This window comes from Bubalus kerabau, chromosome 5, assembly GCF_029407905.1.
Source record: "Bubalus kerabau isolate K-KA32 ecotype Philippines breed swamp buffalo chromosome 5, PCC_UOA_SB_1v2, whole genome shotgun sequence".
Classification (NCBI taxonomy): Eukaryota; Metazoa; Chordata; class Mammalia; order Artiodactyla; family Bovidae; genus Bubalus; species Bubalus kerabau.
The window spans coordinates 84,834,996-84,857,097 of NC_073628.1; the positions used below are offsets into that span (position 1 = coordinate 84,834,996).

General features: G+C 36.3%; 1 protein-coding gene across 12 annotated transcripts in view; it reads right to left on the bottom strand.

Moving 5' to 3' along the window:
- CDC42BPA (CDC42 binding protein kinase alpha) overlaps positions 1–22,102 on the bottom strand; it is a 296,694-nt gene that overhangs the window by 246,039 nt on the left and 28,553 nt on the right. For all 12 annotated transcript variants that reach the window (XM_055582031.1, XM_055582040.1, XM_055582035.1 and 9 more), the window contains exon 2: positions 5,462–5,553. In XM_055582031.1, coding sequence (XP_055438006.1) covers positions 5,462–5,553 — 92 coding nt within the window. The remainder of the gene's footprint in view (positions 1–5,461; positions 5,554–22,102) is intronic.

Sequence of the window (22,102 nt, forward strand, 5' to 3'; positions counted from 1 at the left end):
AAACAACCAAAAGAAACTGCACTCCTAGTCTAGATGGCTTCACTAGAGAATACTTTCAAACATATAAAGAGCAATAATCTTAAACAAACTCAAAAAATTGATAATATGTGAATAACTCCCAAATTGTCTTAAGAGATATGCATAACATTTTTAAAATATAAGGAAATTAAAAGATAGATAAATTAAAGGCCAATCTTTTTCATGCACATAACAAAAAATGGAAAACAAAATATTAGCAAATCAAAACCAACAATATACTAAAAGAATACATCAGGAACAACCAGATTTATATAGCAATCCACTATTGGTATATTTAAAAATTAATCAATATTACTTCCACATTAACCAAATATAGAAGTTAAATCATGTAATCAAAACAGATATAGAAAACCTTTTGACAAAAGTTAACTCTAATGCATGGTAAAAGCTCTCAACAGACTAGGACTGCAAGGAAAACTTCCTTCACCTAAAAAAGAGTACATCCTTAACCTAAAAAGAGTAACAATTAAAAAAAAAAAAGCTACAGCAAACTTCATACTTATCCTGAATTACAAACCACACAAAAATTTATTTTCAACAACTGAATTCAATGTTTTAAGCAAAAATATATTCTCTACTGCAATAATATGTAAAAAGAAATAAAAGGAAAAATGAAAGAAATAAAAAAGCTGTCGTTATTTGGAAATGGTATGACTATGCACATGAAACTTTTTTTTTAATTATAAATACACTAGGCTTAGTTAATACATCAAGATATTTAAATACAAGATCAATACACAAAAATTAATTGTAGTTCTAGTCTAGCAGCAGTTATAGGTTCATCAATAAACATCAAAGACCCAAAAATAAATTTAATGACACACGAACAAAAATTCTACATTAAAAACTATTAAAAATTAATAAAAGTAGTACACATAACACCTGGCCAACAGAAGTTCCTTTGCAATCAAATGTAGAAAAGTAGTCTTTAAATAAATGATGCCGTGAAATCCACAAAGAATAAAATGAACCTTGACTATACCTCACAAGACACAAAATAATGCCAGATGGATCATAGACCTAAATGAAAAAGATTTTTTATAGATTATATAACAGGAAACATCTTCACGACTTTCAGGGTAGAAAAAATTTAACAAATACAAAAAAACACTAATCATAAAGAAAAGCTTAATTAAATGCATTTCACCAAAATTAAAATCTTCTCTTCAATAAAAGCATCTATACAGAGAAAAGTCAAGCCACAGACAGGAAGAGATTTTGTTTAATACATGAGCATGCGTGCGCACACGTGCAAACACACACACACACACACACACACACCCCTCTAACAAAGAACTTGTATCCAGAATATACCAACAAGTCACCTGTTCCCACTCCCCCAGGCCGTAAATGTGCACTTTATGAAAAAGGATGTCCAAGTTACATGAAGTGATATGAAAATAGGCTCAACTTTATTTATTTTTTTTTGGGGGGGGGGCTGTAATTCACTCTTTTTATTTTATTTTTTTATTTTTAAATTTTACATAATTGAATTAATTTTGCCAAATATCAAAATGAATCCGCCACAGGTATACATGTGTTCCCCATCCTGAACCCTCCTCCCTCCTCCCTCCCCATACCATCCCTCTGGGTCGTCCCAGTGCACCAGCCCCAAGCATCCAGTATCGTGCATCGAACCTGGACTGGCAACTCGTTTCATACATGATATTTTACATGTTTCAATACCATTCTCCCAAATCTTCCCACCCTCTCCCTCTCCCACAGAGTCCATAAGACAACTTTAAATGTTATCAGGAAATATAAAATGAAATCACAATCAATACCACTACTCATCCACCAAAACAATGTCTAAAGTCTAAAAATTGACCCAACTGCTGGTGAGGTTGTGAAGCAACTGGGACCTTCACACATTGTTGGCGGGAGTATAATCTGACCTAACCAACTGGGATATTATTTGGCACTACCAACTAAATCTAAATATGCCTACCATGTGACCCAAATTCTACTAGGGTTATAGCAAACAGAGATGAATGCTTCTGTCTCCCAAAAGACATGTATATGAACATCCATAACAACATTATTAACAATGGTCAAAAATAAATTTGAGTACTTGTAGTATATTCATTGGAGAAGGCAATGGCACCCCACTCCAGTACTCTTGCCTGGAAAATCCCGTGGACGGAGGAGCCTGGTAGGCTGAAGTCCATGGGGTCGCTAAGAGTCGGACACGACTGAGCGACTTCACTTTGACGCATTGGAGGAGGAAATGGCAACCTACTCCATTGTTCTTGCCTGGAGAATCCCATGGACAGAGGAGCCTGGTGGGTTGCAGTCCATGGGGTCGCACAGAGTCAGACACGACTGAAACGACTTAGCAGCAGCAGCAGCAGTATATTCATACAGAGGAATATTGTGGATCAATAAAAAACAAAAGTGAATTATATAAGCATAATACTGAGCAAAAGAAGCCAGAAACAAAAGAAATATATATATACATTATATAATTCCACTAGTATAGCATTCAAAAACAGGCAAAATAAATCTATAATTATAGAAGTCAGAATAGATGGTTACTGAGAAGGTGGTTATTCACAGAGATGCGGGAATAGAAGCCTATTTTGATCAACATAAAGGTTACAGAAGTTCATGTAAATGTACAAATTCACTGAGCTAAGTATGTGTATAACACAATTTTGTTAATACCTCAAAATAAATGTATTTTCAGAAAAAAAATGGCAGATAATTTATCTCAGCAGACCTGGCAAAATATTACTAAAGGACTTTTTTAAGTCAAAAGGAAATGCCAATCAAAAAGAAATATATAAATATAAATAAATATGTGAATGCGAAGAGTAAAAAACTGTAAATACATGGGTAAATCTAAAATGAAGAGGGACAGTATAATCATATTTTTTGGGGTTTCAAATACATGTAGAGCTAAAAGACAATAATGACAAAAAATAAAAAAATGGGAAATGGCAAAATATTGGATTGGCCAAAAGTTCATTCAGGTTTTTTTGTGAGATGTTCTAGAAAAACCCAAACAAACTTTTGGCCACTCAATACAAATTTACTAAGAACAGAAGAAGCAATCTCAGGAAACCAATAAAATAAGGTGCAGCTAAGAAATTAATAGAAGGGGGAAAGAATAATTTAAAATACTCAGTTAACCCAAGAATTGAAAGATAATACTAAATGTGCAAGACAAATAGAAAACAAATAAGAATAATGTAATTATATTTAAATGCCAACTGACTATACTCCAATTAAAGATAAGAAATTTATCAGACCGAATTAAAAACCAAAAACTATATTCTATTAAATGGTAAACATGCAAGGTTATAGAAAACTAAAACTAAAAGGGTGGAATAAGATATTTAATGTAGAAGACTAATAAAAAGAGCTGGAATCATTCAACTAATATCAGATGAAGTAAAGTTTAACTTTATTACTTAGAGATAACAGGTATCATTATATCCTGATAAAAGAGTTAATAACTAGGAAGATATAATAATGTTATATCTGCTATTGGTGAAAACTGAAAGAAATAAAATAAAAAAGAAATAAGCAAATCCTCTCTCAGGAAATGAAGCAACAAGCAGGAAAAACACTAAGGATATGGAAGATTTAAACAAGATTAATATCTTTCACCTAACTGATATTTATAGAACACCGGACAGCAAATTTCAAAGATGTGAAGATACACAGTGCATACTCCCTGACTGCTCTAGAATTAAATTATCACTCAGAAGCAGAAATATAACTAAAATGCACCAAGTAGAGACTGAGAAATAAACTTCTAAAATCAAAGATTAAAAAAAAAAATCCACTAGAGAAATCTGTAATCACATTGGAAATTACACTGTATTTTAAGGAAAATTATAATGAAAATATGACACATCAAAACTTGGCTATAGCTAAAGTTGCTTAGAGGAAAAAGTATAGAAAAGAGCTAGAAATTAATGTTCTATCTCCACAAGTTAGAAAAAGAACAGCAAGTTAAAACCAAAGACAGAGAATATTTTAAGAGCAAAAACTAATGAAACAGAAAACAAATCTAGTATAGGAAAATTCAAAGGGCAAAAGTTAATTCACTGAAAAAAATAACAGAACTGATAAACCTCAAAGCATAACAAATGAAAAAAATGAGAAGTGCTAATGACCAATACAGTAATAAATTTGAAAAATTAGGTGACATGGATGAACCTAGCAAAACTGACACACCTATGCAGAAAATCCACATAGTCCAATTTCCAATTTTTTAAAATGAATATATAATTTGAAACTCTCTCTACAGGAACCTCCAGGCTCAAATGGCTTCACCAATGAAATCTTCTAAGCATTTAAGGAAGAAATAATATTCTTCTCAAACTCTTCTACAGAACAATAAAAGTGGAAACACCTCCTTCTTTTTATGAGGCCAGTATAACCAAGATACCAAAATCTGATCAGAATGTGGTAAGCAGGAAAATGTCAGGCCAATTCCTGTTAAGGATCCAAAACACACATACTAATAGTAAACTAAGTCCAACAGTAAATTAAAAGGATAATATATCCCAACAAAGCTGGCTTATTTTAGAAATGCAAAGTTAGTTTCACATTTGAAAATACATCAATGTAACTCAACTAATTAAGGAGAAAAGCCATGTCTCAAAAGATGCTGATAAAGCATTGATTAAATCCAACACAATTCATGATTTTAAAAGTACAATTAGCTAGGTTGCTGAGTATGAAGTCAATAAACAAGATTCAATCGTAGTTCTAACTACTAGTAAAAACAATTAGAAAATAAAACTTAACAAACAATCTAATTAAAACAGCATGAAGAATATAACATACCTAGGACTAAATCTGCTGAAAAATGCATAAATTATCTCTACTGAATGAAAACTACAAATAATTCATGGGTTAAATTTATAAAGCCCTAAATAAATGAAGGAACATACTATGTTCATGGATTGGTTGACTCAATATTATTAAGATGTAAATTAACTTCAAAGTAATCTCTAGTTAAGTGCAATCCTCATCAAAATTCCAGATATGTGAGTGCTGAGTGTAGATGTGGATTTTCAAGAGTAAGTACAAACTGAAACATTTATTCCAAATTATATGAAAATATAAAGGGTTAACAAGAGAGGCAAAGAGAGAAGTTACAGTAAATATACTACCAGATATTAAGACTTCTCAAACTGAAGTTAATTTAAGGCGGTGTACTATTGACACGGGAGAGACAAATAGACAAACAGAAGAGTCCACATACTCAAACTTCAATAACATATAAAAATAGAAGTATACTGGGAAAAAATCCATGTAGAAAGATTTCATTCAAAATTCAATGATTTCTGATCAATAGTATCAATTACAAAAGCAAGTAAATAATATTTCATTAAATTCTTTCAAAGACTGTATAAAATAGCTTGCAAAACAAACATCAGATCTCTATAAAATCTTTATCTCTTACCTCTCCAAAAGCCCCTCGACCAATCACCTTTAATATTTCAAAGTCTTCTCTATGTAATCGCATCTGTTTCACTTTAGAAGTAAATGGTTTAGCTGAAACAAAAACGTAATATCAATTATTGAAATGTGATACAAATTAGATGTAAACAGAATTTCTTAAACATTATGATTAAGGATTAAGCTGACGTATTTAATAGTCCCATGAAACTATACTGAGAAGAAATAGTTTTAATTTCCATGTTTCATTTATTTCTTATATATGAATTATATTTTTGGTGAAAAACATATTTTTAAAAGCCAAATAACATATGAAATAATACAAAGTAGCAATGACATACTAATGAGATCAATATATTCTTATGTTAAACATCCCATGTATTCTAACTCAATGCTAGATATATATTTTAACACAAAGATTCAAGGAGTAAAAGGAAATATGTTGGCACCAGAGAGATTCAGCAGTTCCCACACAGTAAATCAAAATTTCTGCCACGTTCATTCATTTCTTCTTTTAACATTCCTTTAGCAAGAGCTGATATTATACAAAGCATGGTGACAATTACTGGAGTTTTAAACAAATATAATTACAATATGGTACCTTCATTCAAGAACTTCACAGTCTTTCTGAAAGACTGTTTACACAGTATGTAAACACATAACATAATAATGTGATCAAAGTTTCTAACAGAGACAGACACAAAGCCTTCAGGGTCAGTGAGACTGGAACCCTAATCCTCTTACGTGAACACTAATGAGGGAGTAAGTTTGGACCTGGGCCTTGAGGACTAAGTAAACTTCACTACTTCACCTGTTTGCACTGTAGATATTCCCAGCAAAGTGAAAGTGAAGTCGCTCAGTCTTGTCCAACCCTTTGAGACCGCGTGGACTGTAGCCTGCCAGGCTTCTCCGTCCATGGGATTCTCCAGGCAAGAATACTGGAGTGGGTTGCCATTTCCTTCTCCAGGGGATCTTCCCAACCCAGGAATTGAACCCGGGTCTCCCACACTGCAGGCAGATGCTTTACCCTCTGAGCCACCAGGGAAGCCCCATTCCCAGCAAAGGGAGAGATATTTGCAAATTAAGGGAAGCAAGAAAGTGAACTTTGGGTGATAACAGTAAATAAATAATTGCTGTAATAGAATTGTAACAATAAAAAAGAAATCAGGGCTAGAAAATGGAAAATGGAAATGGCCTTGGATGCCATGCAAGAAACTTAAACATTATTAATTATAGGGAATATACTGAAATTTTAAAAAAATTATAAAATAAATTATATGTTCTGCTGTCTCTGATAGAAATTTAGACCTATCACCTCTCCTCCCCTGATGTCCCTCCTTATTCTCACACAAAAAGGAGTTAATATGATTAAAAGGTCTTTATATATGGATATAGCTCTCTTCTCCTTCCTACCATAGACCAGAATGTAGAAGATTAAGGATATGTATTTAAGCACTAGAAGAGAGAAAGAAACACAGAATGCCTTACCACTTGTTTTGGTCTAAGATATTTAGCCCTAACTAGTTCGGAGAAGGCAATGGCACCCCACTCCAGTACTCTTGCCTGGAAAATCCCATGGATGGAGGAGCCTGGTGGGCTGCAGTCCATGGGGTCACTAGGAGTCTGCCACAACTGAGCAACTTCACTTTCACTTTTCACTTTCATGCACTGGAGAAGGAAATGGCAACCCACTCCAGTATTCTTGTCTGGAGAATCCCAAGGACGGGGGTGCCTAATGGGCTGCCGTCTATGGGGTTACAGAGTCGGACACGACTGAAGCGACTCAGCAGCAGCAGCAGCAGCAGCAGCAGCAGTTTAGAAAACAGGGGTATTCCACATTGCAGAAAACAGTCTATGAGAGATTTCTGCATTTGGTATAGAAGTTTCTGCAGTGGTTTAGATTTCTGCTGTAGATTGTCAGGAAAGGAAATACAGATTGAATCTCTATTTGGAATTCACACAACAGAAAAGATGAAGATCAAATAAACAGATCAAATCTGAATGAAGGTATAAAGGATCTCATACTGTGAGAGAGAGATGTAAAGCCAAGGAGTTAACATTTCAATAAAATAACCAAGACATCTTAGTTTTGAACAAACTGGACTGGACAAATGGTGAGACTGTGAAATCACTGAGGGTCCTAATACAAATAAATTATTCCAATCCGAGGATAGTTTATTTACAAGTAGATTATTTACAAAGGTGTCAGTCAGTTCAGTTCAGTCGCTCAGTCATGTCCGACTCTTTGTGACCCCATGAATTACAACACGCCAGGCCTCCCTGTCCATCACCAACTCCCGGAGTTCACTCAAGCTCACGTCCATCGAGTCGGTGATGCCATCCAGCCATCTCATCCTCTGTCGTCCCCTTCTCCTCCTGCCCCCAATCCCTCCCAGCATCAGGGTCTTTTCCAATGAGTCAACTCTTCGCATGAGGTGGCCAAAGTACTGGAGTTTCAGCTTTAGCATCATTGCTTCCAAAGAAATCCCAGGGCTGATCTCCTTCAGAATGGACTGGTTGGATCTCCTTGCAGTCCAAGGAACTCTCAAGAGTCTTCTCCAATACCACAATTCAAAAGCATCAATTCTTCGGCGCTCAGCTTTCTTCACAGTCCAACTCTCACATCCATACATGACTACTGGAAAATCCATAGCTTGGACTAGATGGACCTTTGTCACCAAAGTAATGTCTCTGCTTTTTAATATGCTGTCCAGGTTGGTCATAACTTTTCTTCCAAGGAGCAAGCATCTTTTAATTTCACGGCTGCAGTCACCATCTGCAGTGATTTTGGAGCCCAAGAAAATAAAGTCTCTCACTGTTTCCATTGTTTCCCCATCTATTTGCCATGACGTGATAAAACCAGATGCCATGATCTTCGTTTTTTGAATGTAGAGTTTTAAGTCAGCTTTTTCACTCTCTTCTTTCATCAAGAGTCTCTTTAGTTCTTCTTTGCTTTCTGCCATAACAGTGGTGTCATCTGCACATTTGAGGTTACTGATATTTCTCCCGGCAATCTTCATTCAGGTTGTGCTTTGTCCAGCCCAGCATTTCGCATGTAGTACTCTGCGTATAAGTTAAATAAGCAAGGTGACAATATACAGAGTTGACGTACTCCTTACTCAGTTTGGAACCAGTGTGATGTTCCATGTCCAGTTCTAACTGTTGCTTCTTAATCTGCATACAGGTTTCTCAAGAGGCAGGTCAGGTCATCTGGTATTCCTATCTCTTTCAGAATTGTCCACAGTTGTTGTGATCCACACAGTCAAAGGCTTTGGGGTAGTCAATAAAGCAGAAATAGATGTTTCTCTGGAACTCTCTTGCTTTTTCAATGAGCCATCGGATGTTGGCAATTTGATCTCTGGTTCCTCTGCCTTTTCTAAATCCAGCTTGAACATCAGGAAGTTCACGGTTCAGGTACTGTTGAAGCCTGGCTTGGAGAATTTTGAGCATTACTTTACATAGATCCCACAAAAAAATCAGTATGAGTCATTATTATTAATGACTGAGTCAAGTAAGATGCTGGACAGAAACAATATTCACAAGTCAACTTCACTCCTATACATCAAAAAAAGCTTCTGAAAAATAATCTAGAAAGATATCTGAAATAGCACTTTATTTATTTACAATATTATAGTAATTTCAGGTATAGAGCATAGTGATTCATTTTTTTATAGGCTTTACTCCATTAAAAGTTATTACAAGATAATGCCTGCAATTAACTGTGCTATACAATACACAGTTTATTTTATTTGTTTATCTACTTTATACACAGCAGTTTCTTTTAATCCCATAACCTTAATCTACTCCTCCTTTCTTCCCTCTCTCCATTTGGTAACCAATAGCTTGTTTTCTCGGAGACGGCAACGGCACCCCACTCCAGTGCTCTTGCCTGGAGAATCCCAGGGATGGGGTAGCCTGGTGGGCTGCCGTCTATGGGGCTGCACAGAGTTGGACACAACTGAAGTGACTTAGCAGCAGCAGCAGCAGCTTGTTTTCTACAGCTGTGTTTCTATTTTGCACATAACATTTGTTTGCATTACTTTTTAGGTTCCACATATGAATACCATACAGTATGTTTTTATTCTGATATTTCACTAAGTATAATATTCTCTAGGTCCATTCACATTACTACAAATGGCAGAGTTTCATTCATTTTTATGTTTGACAACACCTGACCTGCCTCTTGAGAAACCTATATGCAGGTCAGGAAGCAACAGATAGAACTCGACATGGAACAACAGACTGGTTCCAAATAGGAAAAGGAGTACATCAAGGTTTTATATTGTCACCCTGCTTATTTAACTTCTATGCAGAGTATATCATGAGAAACGCTGGGCTGGAAGAAGCACAAGCTGGAATCAAGATTGCCGGGAGAAATATCAATAACCTCAGATACGCAGATGACACCACCCTTCTGGCAGAAAGTGAAGAGGAACTAAAGAGCCTCCTGATGAAGGTGAAAGAGGAGAGTGAAAAAGTTGGCTTAAATCTCAGCATTCAGAAAACGAAAATCATGGCATCTGGTCCCATCACTTCATGGGAAATAGACGGGGAAAGAGTGAAAACAGTGTCAGACTTTATTTTTGGGGGCTCCAAAATCATGGCAGATGGTGACTGCAGCCATGAAATTAAAAGACGCTTACTCCTTGGAAGGAAAGTTATGACCAACCTAGATAGCATATTCAAAAGCAGAGACATTACTTTGCCAACAAAGGTTCGTCTAGTCAAGGCTATGGTTTTTCCAGTAGTTAGGTATGGATGTGAAAGTTGGACTGTGAAGAAAGCTGAGTCCCAAAGAATTGATGCTTTTGAACTGTGGCGTTGGAGAAGACTCTTGAGAGTCCCTTGGACTGCAAGGAGATTCAACCAGTCCATTCTAAAGGAGATCAGTCCTGGGTGTTCTTTGGAAGGAATGATGCTAAAGCTGAAACTCCAGTACTTTGGCCACCTCATGCGAAGAGTTGACTCATTGGAAAAGACTCTGATGCTGGGAGGGATTGGGGGCAAGAGGAGAAGGGGACGACAGAGGATGAGATGGCTGGATGGCATCACCAACTTGATGACCGTGAGTCTGAGTGAACTCCAGGAATTGGTGATGGACAGGGAGGCCTGGCATGCTGCAATTCATGGGGTCGCAAAGAGATGGACACGACTGAGCGACTGAACTGAACTGAATACTCCATTGTGGGCTTCTCTGGCAACTCAGTGGTAAAAAATCTGCCTGCCAAAGCAGGAGACTCGGGTTCAATCCCTGGGTTGGGAAGCCCCCCAGGAGAAGGAAATGGCACCCCTCTCCAGTATTCTTGCCTAGGAAATCCCAGGAAAGAGGAGCCTGGTGAGTTGCAGTCTCTGCGGTCGTAAAAGAGTCAGAAACAATTCCACAACTAAACAACAACAAGAGTACTCCATTGTACTACATCTTGTTAATCCAATCCAAGATACATTAAGTGAAGAAACAAGTTCAGTTCAGTTCAGTTGCTCAGTCGTGTCTGACTCTTTACGACCCCATGGACTGCAGCACGCCAGGCTTCCCTGTCCATCACCAACTCCCAGAGCTTGCTCAAACTCATGTCCATCGAGTTTGTGGTGCCATTAAACCATCTTATCCCCTGTTGTTCCCTTCTCCTCCTGCCTTCAATCTTTCCCAGTGAGTCAGTTCTTTGCATCAGGTGGCCAAAGTATTGGATCCTTATGAAGTCTGCTACTATATTTTTAAAATGTCCTTACTTCTTCAAGGAGAAATTAAAAAGTTAAAAGCGATTGCCTACAAAGTGTGAGTAGGAGTGAGGTGGAAGTGACAGGGTGGTAACAGGTGACAGTGACACTTATCTGAGTATTCTGTTCTGTGTGTAATTTTAGCCTTCAAACAAATAACATAACCACAAGAGAATTATTTAAAAAAACTTATCCAAGTAACTTCACAACAAAGTATTTTAAATATTTGTCTTCAGTCGAGTGGAAAAAAAAAGGAATACAAACAACTTGAACTCCACTTAGATTGGTTCTTTGAATCAGTAGGTACCAATTATGAAACTATTTTACATGTAGTGTAGTTAATCAAACAAATCAATAATGTTTAACTGTTGCTGGAAGCCTTGGTTCCCAATGTGAGGAAATACAAACATGGAAATAAGGGGTACCAAGAAAGAAATCTTTCGTGTTAAGTTAGAATACAAAGAACCAGGACTTCCCTGGTGGTCCAGTGGTTAAGACTCCATCCTTCCACTGCGGGGGGCAGGAGTTTCATCCCTGATCAGGGAGCCAAATCCCACATGCCAAGCGGTAAAAAAAATAAATACAAAATTAAAATGTTTAAAAAAGAATAATACACAGTATAAATATAAACTAATAGACACACACACAGCATAACATACTGAAGACACTGAAGCATGACATACAACTATCTCAGCAGCAATGAGCATACATAACATCCAGACATTGATTTCTATTTACCAGCGCTCACCAAAAGCAGTCTAGGTTACTGGGATGAACGTCTAATGTGTTCAACACAACATCATGACGATGGACAAAAGACATTATGTGCCTTCTGGTATGATGTATGAACAGAATATCACTTATTACCACACACCTGCCAAAGACAGGTAAGGTGAAGGTGAAAGTTGCTTAGCCGTGTCTGACTCTTTGCGACCCCAAGGACTACACAGTCCGTGGAATTCTCCAGGCCAGAATACTGGAGTGGGTAGCCTTTCTGTTCTCCAGGGGATCTTCCAAACCCAGGGCTCAAACCCAGGTCTCCTGCATTGCAGGCGGATTCTTTACTAGCTGAGCCACAGGGGAAGCCCAAGAATACTGGAGTGGGAAGCTTATCCCTTCTCCAGTGGGTCTTCCCAACCCAAGAATCGAACCGGGGTCTCCTGCATTGCAGGCAGATTCTTTACCAACTGAGCTGTCAGGGGAGCCCCAGAGACAGATAACTCAACTCTAATCCCATGGAAATAATCAGAAGAACTTAAATTGAGAAACCCTGTGGTATGACAAGTTTTAAGACACAACACGGACCCTAAAAGATAATATATATATATATATATATATATATATATATATATATAAGAACTGCTCCAGATTAAAAGATTTTAAAGAGACATTAAAATGAAATGCAGAATTCCCTGATGATCCAGTGGTTAGTACTCCATGCTTTCACTACTAAGGGCTCAGGTTCAATCCCAGTCAGGGAACCAAGATCCTGTTAACTGCTCACTGTGGCCAAAAAATAAAATAAAATAAAAACTAAATGCAATGTGTAATAAAGGATTGGGACTCATAGCCAAGAATAAAAAATAAATACTGCTGTAAAGGAAATTATTAGGATAACTGGTTTAACTTCAATATTAAATATATATTATATAATACTGTATCAGAGTTACATTTGCTAAATTAATCATTGTATGGTAGAAAGATCTAAGAGAATGTTTTAATTTCTCAGAAAACAGACGTTGATGTAGGTATAGGTAAGGGGGCAAGACACCTACAATTTAGTCTCACTAATTCAGCAAAAGTAATAGGTATGCATGTGTGTACAGAGAAAGAACAGCACAAATGTGGCAAAACATCAAAGACAGAAAAATCTAGGCTACATGGGGGTTCATTAAACTATTCTTCAAACTTCTGTAGGGCATTATAATGTTCATAATAAAAAATTTAAAACGAGATTTCAACATTAAAATGTGAAGAAACAAAAATTTTCTCCACAGTCAATAAATTATTCAAAATGAAAAAAAAAAGTCAGAAATGAAAACATATTAGACTAATGATCAGATCAGATCAGTCGCTCAGTCATGTCCGACTCTTTGCAACCCCATGAATTGCAGCACGCCAGGCCTCCCTGTCCATCACCAACTCCCGGAGTTCACTGAGACTCACGTCCATCGAGTCAGTGGTGCCATCCAGCCATCTCATCCTCTGTCGTCCCCTTCTCCTCCTGACCCCAATCCCTCCCAGCATCAGAGTCTTTTCCAATGAGTCAACTCTTCGCATGAGGTGGCCAAAGTACTGGAGTTTCAGCTTTAGCATTATTCCTTCCAAAGAACACCCAGGGCTGATCTCCTTCAGTAATGGACTGGCTGGATCTCCTTGCAGTCCAAGGGACTCTCAAGAGTCTTCTCCAACACCACAGTTCAAAAGCATCAATTCTTCGGCACGCAGCCTTCTTCACAGTCCAACTCTCACATCCATACATGACCACAAGAAAAACCATAGCCTTGACTAGACAGACCTTTGTTGGCAAAGTAATGTCTCTGCCTTTCAATATGCTATCTAGGTTGGTCATAACTTTCCTTCCTAGGAGTAACCGTCTTTTAATTTCATGGCTGCAGTCACCATCTGCAGTAATTTTGGAGCCCAAAAAAATAAAGTCTGCCACTGTTTCCCCATCTATTTCCCATGAAGTGATGGGACCGGATGCCATGATCTTCGTTTTCTGAATGTTGAGCTTTAAGCCAACTTTTTCACTCTCCACTTTCACTTTCATCAAGAGGCTTTTGAGTTCCTCTTCACTTTCTGCCATAAGGGTGGTGTCATCTGCATATCTGAGGTTATTGATATTTCTCCCGGCAATCTTGATTCCAGCTTGTGTTTCTTCCAGTCCAGCGTTTCTCATGATGTACTCTGCATAGAAGTTAAATAAACAGGGTGACAATATACAGCCTTGACGTACTCCTTTTCCTATTTGGAACCAGTCTGTTGTTCCATGTCCAGTTCTAACTGTTGCTTAAGTTATTATTAGTCTAACTGTTGCTTGACTAAAGCAACAGTTAGACTAATAATACCTAAATTCAAACTCGCTGTTTAAAGTTGTTGTTCAGTCACTAAGCCATGTGCAACTCTTTGCAACCCCATGGACTGCAGCATGCCAGGCTTTCCTGTTCTTCACTATCTCCTGGAGTTTGCTCAAATTCACATTCATTGAATCAGTGATGCTATCTAACCATTCCATCCTCTGTCCCCCTCTTCCCTGCCTGCCTTCAATCTTTCCCAGCATCAGAGTTTTTTCTAAAGAGTCAGTTTTTTGCATGAGGTAGCCAAAGTATCAGAGAGAGCTTCAGCTTCAGCATCAGTCCTTCCAGTGAATATTCAGGACTGATTTCCTTTAGGACTGACTTGACTGGTTTGATCTCCTTGCTGTCCAAGAGACCCTCAAGAGTCTTCTCCAGCACCACAATCCAAAAGCATCAATTCTTCAATGCTCGGCCTTCTCTTTAGTCTAACTCTCACATCCGTACATGACTATTGGAAAAACCATAGCTTTGACTATATAGACCTTTGTCAGCAAAGTGATGCCTCTGCTTTTTAATACACTCTAGATTTGTCAAGGTTTTCTTCCAAAGAGCAAGCATCTTTTAATTTCATGGCTGCAGTCACCGTCCGCACCGATTTTGGAGCCCAAGAAAATAAAATTTGTCACTCTTTCTGTTTTATTCCCACCTACTTGCCATGAAGTGATGGGAACAGATGCCATGATCTTAGTTTTTTAAATGTTGAATTTTTTAAGCCAGCCTTTTCACTCTCCTCTTTCACCCTCAAGAGGCTCTTTAGTTCCTCATCGCTTTCTGTCATTAGAGTGCTATCATCTGCATATCTGAAATTATTTCTCCTGGCAATCTTGATTTCAGCTTGTGAGTCATCCAGCCCGGCACTTCACATGATGTATTCTGTATAGAAGTTAAATAAGCAGGGTGACAATATACAGACTTGACCTACTCCTTAGCCAATTTAGAACCTGTCTGCTGTTTCATGCAAGGTTCTAAGAGTTGCTTCTTGACCTGCATACAGGTTTCTCAAGAGGCAGGTAAGGTGGTCTGCTAGTCCCATCAATTTAAGAATTTTCCACAGTTGGTTGTGGTCCACACATTCAAAGGCTTTAGCATAGCCAATGAAGCAGAACTAGATGTTTTTTTGGAATTCCTTTGCTTTCTCTATGATCCAACGGATGTTGGCAATTTGATTTCTGGTTCCTCTGCTTTTTTTTTTTTTTTAAATTTTATTTTATTTAACTTTACAATATTGTATTGGGTTTGCCATATATCAAAATGAATCTGCCACAGGTATACATGTGTTCCCCATCCTGAACCCTCCTCCCTCCTCCCTCCCCATACCATCCCTCTGGGTCTTCCCAGTGCACCAGCCCCAAGCATCCAGTATTGTGCATCGAACCTGGATTGGCAACTCGTTTCATATATGATATTATACATATTTCAAAGCCATTCTCCCAAATCATCCCACCCTCTCCCTCTCCCACGGAGTCCAAAAGACTGTTCTATACATCAGTGTCTCTTTTGCTGTCTCATTACAGGGTTATTGTTACCATCTTTCTAAATTCCATATATATGCGTTAGTATACTGTATTGGTGTTTTTCTTTCCGGCTTACTTCACTCTGTATAATAGGCTGCAGTCAGCTTGTACATTTGGAAGTTCTCAGTTTACGAACTGTTGAAGCACAGCCTGAAGGATTTGGAGCCAGCATGGGAACTAAGTGCAACTGTAAGGTAGTTTGAACATTCTTTGCTCTTGCCCTTCTTTGGTATTATAATGAAAACTGACCTTTTCCAGTCCTGTGGCCATTGCTGAATTTTTGTGATGCATTGAGTGAGCACTTTAACAGCACCATCTTTTAGCATTTGAAATAAATGCTAAATTCCATCACCTCCACTGGAATTCCATCACCTCCACTACCTTTGTTCATAGTAATGCTTTCTAAAGGCCCACTTAACTTCACACTCCAGGATGTTTGGCTCTAGGTGAGTGACCACATCGATTCTTTGCAACCCCATGGACTTGCAGCCAGCCAGGCTCCTCTGTCTAGAAGATTTCCCAGGCAAGAATACTGTAGTGGGCTGCCATTTCTTTTTCCAGAGGATCTTCCTGACCCAGGGATCAAACCTGCAGCTCCTGCCACATCTCCTGCATTACAGGCAGATTTTTTTTACCACTGAGCCACCAGGGAAGCCAAATAAGGCTATGAACTTCTCCCAAAGAAAAAGAAAGCACATATACCTCAAATTTTATATATGATATAAAAAAGATTATTAGATATTGCATAATCCTAGATTAAGAAATCATGTTCTAAAAGATATTAAGTATGTAGATATACCAAATTATATGTCATCAGAGAAAATACCACCTGGTTTTAAAATATTAGCCTTTTAAGCCACGGGATAGGCTGAGAATGTCATTTTCCACATTCCAAGCCTCAGTGAATTCCACTTCCTGTGACATACTTAGAAAGAACTAGGAACTAGTAACTTAGGATTGTGGTATTCGAATAACAGGGTAAACTTACTGCACAGATTTAAAAACATCTTTCTTTACAAAATCTTTCTTTCCTTACAAAATAGTCTTTAAAATAAAAACAGGTGGTGAGTTAGATTTGTCCAATGGTGTCATAGTTTCCTGAACCCCGGACCAACAAAACAATTAAACAGAAATAAGTTCAGTAAAATGTCCATGAATGTGTGAAAATTTAGTATAAAATCAAAGTGGCAATTCAAGTCAGTGGCAAAAAGATGGACTATTTGGGGGCAGGGGGCGGGGGATTAATCCAAACTCATCCAACTCCAATTAAAGAAATAAATGTTTGTAAAAACTACAGCACTACCAGAGGAAATAATGGAGCACATTCCTGTAATCTTGAAGTAGAGAAGACTTTCTTAGCAAAACATAGCCACATGGCCAGAAGCCATAAAAGAAAGAAGTGCTAGATTTAGCTACATAAAAATTTAAGTCTTCTACCTACATAAAAACTTAAATCTCTCTAAGTTTAAAGATAAGTTTTTTAAAACAATGGGAAAATTTATAGTATATGGGAAAATCTGTAATATATACTTAAAAGAATTAATATATAGAATAGTTTTTTTACACATCTATGAAAAAGACTAATACTAGAGAAATGGGCAGAGCATACAAAGGGGGTAATTTAAAATAAAAAAGATCATATTAAAAATATCAAAGATCTGGAAGCAAATCAGAATTTACATATTAAAGTCAAAATATCAATTATTGATCTTGGGATAGGAAGAAAAAATGATTCATAATATCCTGTTTCTGGGAAACAGGTACACTCATACACCATTACGGGGAGTTTAATAACCACTTTGGGAAAAGAAAACATTTCAGTAACTTTAAGTATTTTAAATGTGCATTGCATTTACCCCAAAATTTCACTTGTGAGTATCTAATCCTGAATAGTACACAGATATATGTACAAGCCCTGTAACACTCTATGTAGAACAAATATCTAGAAACTACCTAAGAAACAGGGAAATGGTATATCAATTATGGTATACCCATACCATGAAACACTATGCAGTCAATAAAAAGAATAAAGTAGACCTACATGAATAGGGAAACACCTCTTAGGTGTATTACCAAGAGAAAAAAGGCAGTGACAGAACAGTATGTACAAAATTATCATGTTTATTTTAAAAAAGGAAAAGTTGTACATATTTTTATATGTACACATATCCCACCTAAATGAATGCACAGAAAAAGACTCTAAAAGGATATAGGCCAAAGAATTAATAGAGATAATATCTGAAAGAGAATGGACATAGGGAGCAGAAAAGGAGGAACTTTCATTATTGAAAGCAGAGAACCATTTGGTTAAAAATATAAAAGCTGAAATTAGATCTGAGTTCAAGGCTAGGGTTTGTAGCCTATTAGCTATATGATCTCATACTAGTTACTTATCTTTTCTGAACCTCACTGCAAAATGGAAATAATAGAACCTAAGTCAGTGGGTTGTTTGTTTTTTCACTTTTATTTTATGGTAAATATATATACTTAAAATATGCCATTTTAACCACTTTTGAGGGTACATACCAGCATTAATCACATTCACAATATTGTACAACCATCACTGATTTCTATTTTCAAAACATTTTCATCACCCCACACAGAAACTCTGCAACTATTAAGCAATAATTCCCCATTCCCCTTTGGCCCCAACTTCTGGTAAACTCTATAATCTACTTTATTTCTCTGTGAATGTCCCTTTTCTAGGTACCTCATAAGTGAACCATTCAATAAGTGGCTTATTTCTGGCTTATATCACTTAGCGTAACATTTTCAAGGCTCACCCAGGTTACAGCAGTATCAGAACATCATTCCTTTTTATGGTTGAATCATACTCCATCGTGCATGTGTGTATATCACATTCTTTTATGAACACTTGTATTATTATGACTATCTCTATGAACATTGGTGTATAGTACCTTTGTGATGGTGTTGTATTGTTTTATAATTAAATAATAAAATACTTAAAATGTATTTCACATATATAAAGGCTCAGTAACTGCCAATAGTTTAAATAAACTTGTGTTAATGTACAACATGTACATTTTTTAAAATGATTGCTACTAAGTCAGAGCAAGATCTGATGGTAAAATAATAATATAACTAAATTAGGAAAGAATGGAGGAAGATACTGATCAGGAGAGCATATCTGTAAGTGAAAAACCTAAGTAGTAGTCTTTCATGCACAGTAGACGGGGATGCTGACAAATGAACAAAATATTAATCCATTTGATATGTCATTCCTGTCATGGGCTATCAGAACTTAAATCCATTAGAGTAACTATCCTTATTCCAACACAATTCTTCAGATAAACCTCTAATAAAATATTTTCTGCAAGAAAAAATAAGCACTCATAGGGCTGACACAACTGCCTCCAATCTTGAGACACATTCCTTACTATAAATCGCTAAACTAGCATTCTAAACTCACCTACTTGGCTTCCTACCAGTGAGATCAGTGAATATATGAGCATCCCAAACTTAATCAGTTCTATAAGGTTGAGTGTCATAAATCCTCCCAGAAGATGTCTTCATTAATCATTTAATTCTACGTTTAGTTCTTTATTGAGTTCCTGTTCAGTACCAGCCACTGTGCTAGAAAGGACCAGTTACTTAGTCTTCCCATAGTAACAATCTCATCACATACCTCTTTCATGTATCTTCAGTTATCACCACTACTAATAATGCATAAATAAATAACAGGTTCAAAGGCTATTTTATGTGAGAGTTTTATGGGAAGTAAATCTCAAAAAGACAAAATAAATATGCCACTATATAGTATTTCCACTCAGCTGGTCAGAATATTACAATCAAATGGTGGGGTTTTGTTTTTGTTTTTTTGGGCAGTGCCATGCAGCATGTGGGATTTTAGTTCTTTGATCAAGGACTGAACTCATTTCCCCTTGCGGTAGAAGTAGGGAGTCTTAACCACTGGACTCAAAATGATGTTTTAAAATTATTCCATATGTATAAAATATGACAAAAGTAAAAAAAAAAAAAAAGTTTGGCCATTTAGTTTATATTTTTTACATGTTTTTAAAGCATTTAAAAAGAAACATGAAGCGTCTTGCCTTACCAGCTATTTAAAATGTGTTTTAAAAGTATCAGTCTAAATATAGGTAGATTATCTAAAAAAACAACCTATGTATACCATAAATGTATTAGAGTAGGGTATTTTTATGTTCTTGGGATGAGGAATAACTTTTCTAATCAGATGCCAAAAGCAAAAACTCTAAAGGAAAAGATAGAAAGATTTAACAAAAATTTAGTTATATTTTTAATTGAAGTGTAGTTGATGATAATATTATATTAGTATCAGATGTACGGCATAGTGATTCGCTATTTTTGAAGAGTATACTCCATTATAAGTTATTATAGATAATGACTATAATTCCCAGTGCTATGCAATATATCCTTATTGCTTATTTAAAAGTTATGAATTTAATTCTCTGAATAAACTTAAAAGAAAACTAAATTATTGGATAAGTTTCTTAAACTAATTCTCAGTTTCTTTATGGAGACTTTATTAACCCAAAAGTACTGGCAAGGTAAGTATTAATATTTTATAAACAGATAAGATGAAAACATAAAAGAAAGCAAGACCTGGCTATAAGATGATTGATAAAATGATAAGGAGCTCAAATTAAAATGAAAATAATAATGGCCAGTGAAGAATTCAGAAGAATGTCTTTGCCTGCTAAAATGTTTGTGTTTGGGACAGTGTCAGATATATATATATATATATATTCAGTCTTGAGCCTCCCTTAACTGTTAAGGTATAGTTCATTCTAATTGTGGAACACCTATGTCATATTCAAAGTTTCCTAGGAATTCTCAAGCAGATAAACACTAATGGAAAAGAAGGGAGAGACCAAGGAAAAAAACATAACTTACCCAAGGCTTTTGAAACAGCTCAACCCTGAAAAGATGACCAGTTGGGGTGGGGGACTGCCTTTGATAGGTTTCAAATATTCACATATACAAAAAAGAAAAAGGAATGGGAAGTGGAGGAGAAGAGAAAGTGGACCTGATAAGAAGAGGAAAGAGAAATGGGAAGGGTAGAGGGTAGAGGGATGAGAAAGAAGAGATTTCCCCATGCTGTGAGTTTGTGGGGAAAAAGAAGTCTTAGAGAAAGTATATAGAGTTAGATACATGTGGGTTTGCCGCAATTCTGTAGTAGATATCTCCTAAATGGCAGATAAGAGGCATGGTAATATATGGCACAGGGAAGGGAAGGGAAAGGGGGGTGGTAAGAGGTAAAAGAGAGGAACCCAGGGGCCATATCTCTACTAAAATCCTCCTCTTCCCCTACTTCTCACAATAGCTTCTAGAGCTAGACACCTGATCCAAGCTATCTCAATTAGATTCTCTCTCTCAATTAAAAGAAATAGAGAGTAGGAATCATAGGAGACCATCCTTGGGAGACACCTGAAAGACAGTGATTAGCTTTATACTTTGATACTTACATTTGGAAGTTTTAACTGAGTAACCTCTAAAGGAAGAGAAATGGAATGTATGTCAGGCAAACAAGAGGGGAAAATTGATTCAGGAAAATAAACTAATCCAAAAGATAAAGAGAACACATGGAAAATAAATATTTTAAAAGTTTTTTTAAAGGAAAAAATGGTAGAAATAAATCTAAATAATTCTGTATTTACAACAAATGTAAGTAGTCTATACATTACAGTCAAAATACAAAGATTTCACACTGAGAGAGAAAAATTCAGTCAGATGCTTTCCCAAAAAACATCCAAACACAAGAATATAGAATGTAAATAAAACGATGGAAAAACAAACCACAAAAATAACCAAAATAAAGTCACATTATTTATGTTAATAAAAGAAAAAAGTGGAACTGCAGGGCAAAAGTCCTAACTAAAGATAATGATGGTCATTATATGAAAGATGCAATTCATCATGAAAATGTAATAATTCTATATTTTATGTACTTAATCTAGTACTACTCAAAGTATATAATAGGCAAAACCTGACAGTTACATGGAAAAATTGGAAAATATCCCATCAAGATAGGTAACATTAATACTCATTAATTGATGGGTGAAGCAGACAAAAATCAGAAAATCTAAATAATAAGCTGGGTCTAGTGGACACATACAATACAACAACTGCAGGAGAAACATTACTTTGAAATACATGTGAAACATTTACATACATGGAACAAATATTGGGCCACAATGGAAATAAGTTGGAAATTTTTTTAAATAATAACTTTTTAAAGCATTTGGAAATTAAAACATATCTCTAAACAACTGACAGTTCAAAGAAAAAAAGAGAAATAGGAAATCAGAAAGCATATAACATGGAACTTCCAAATTA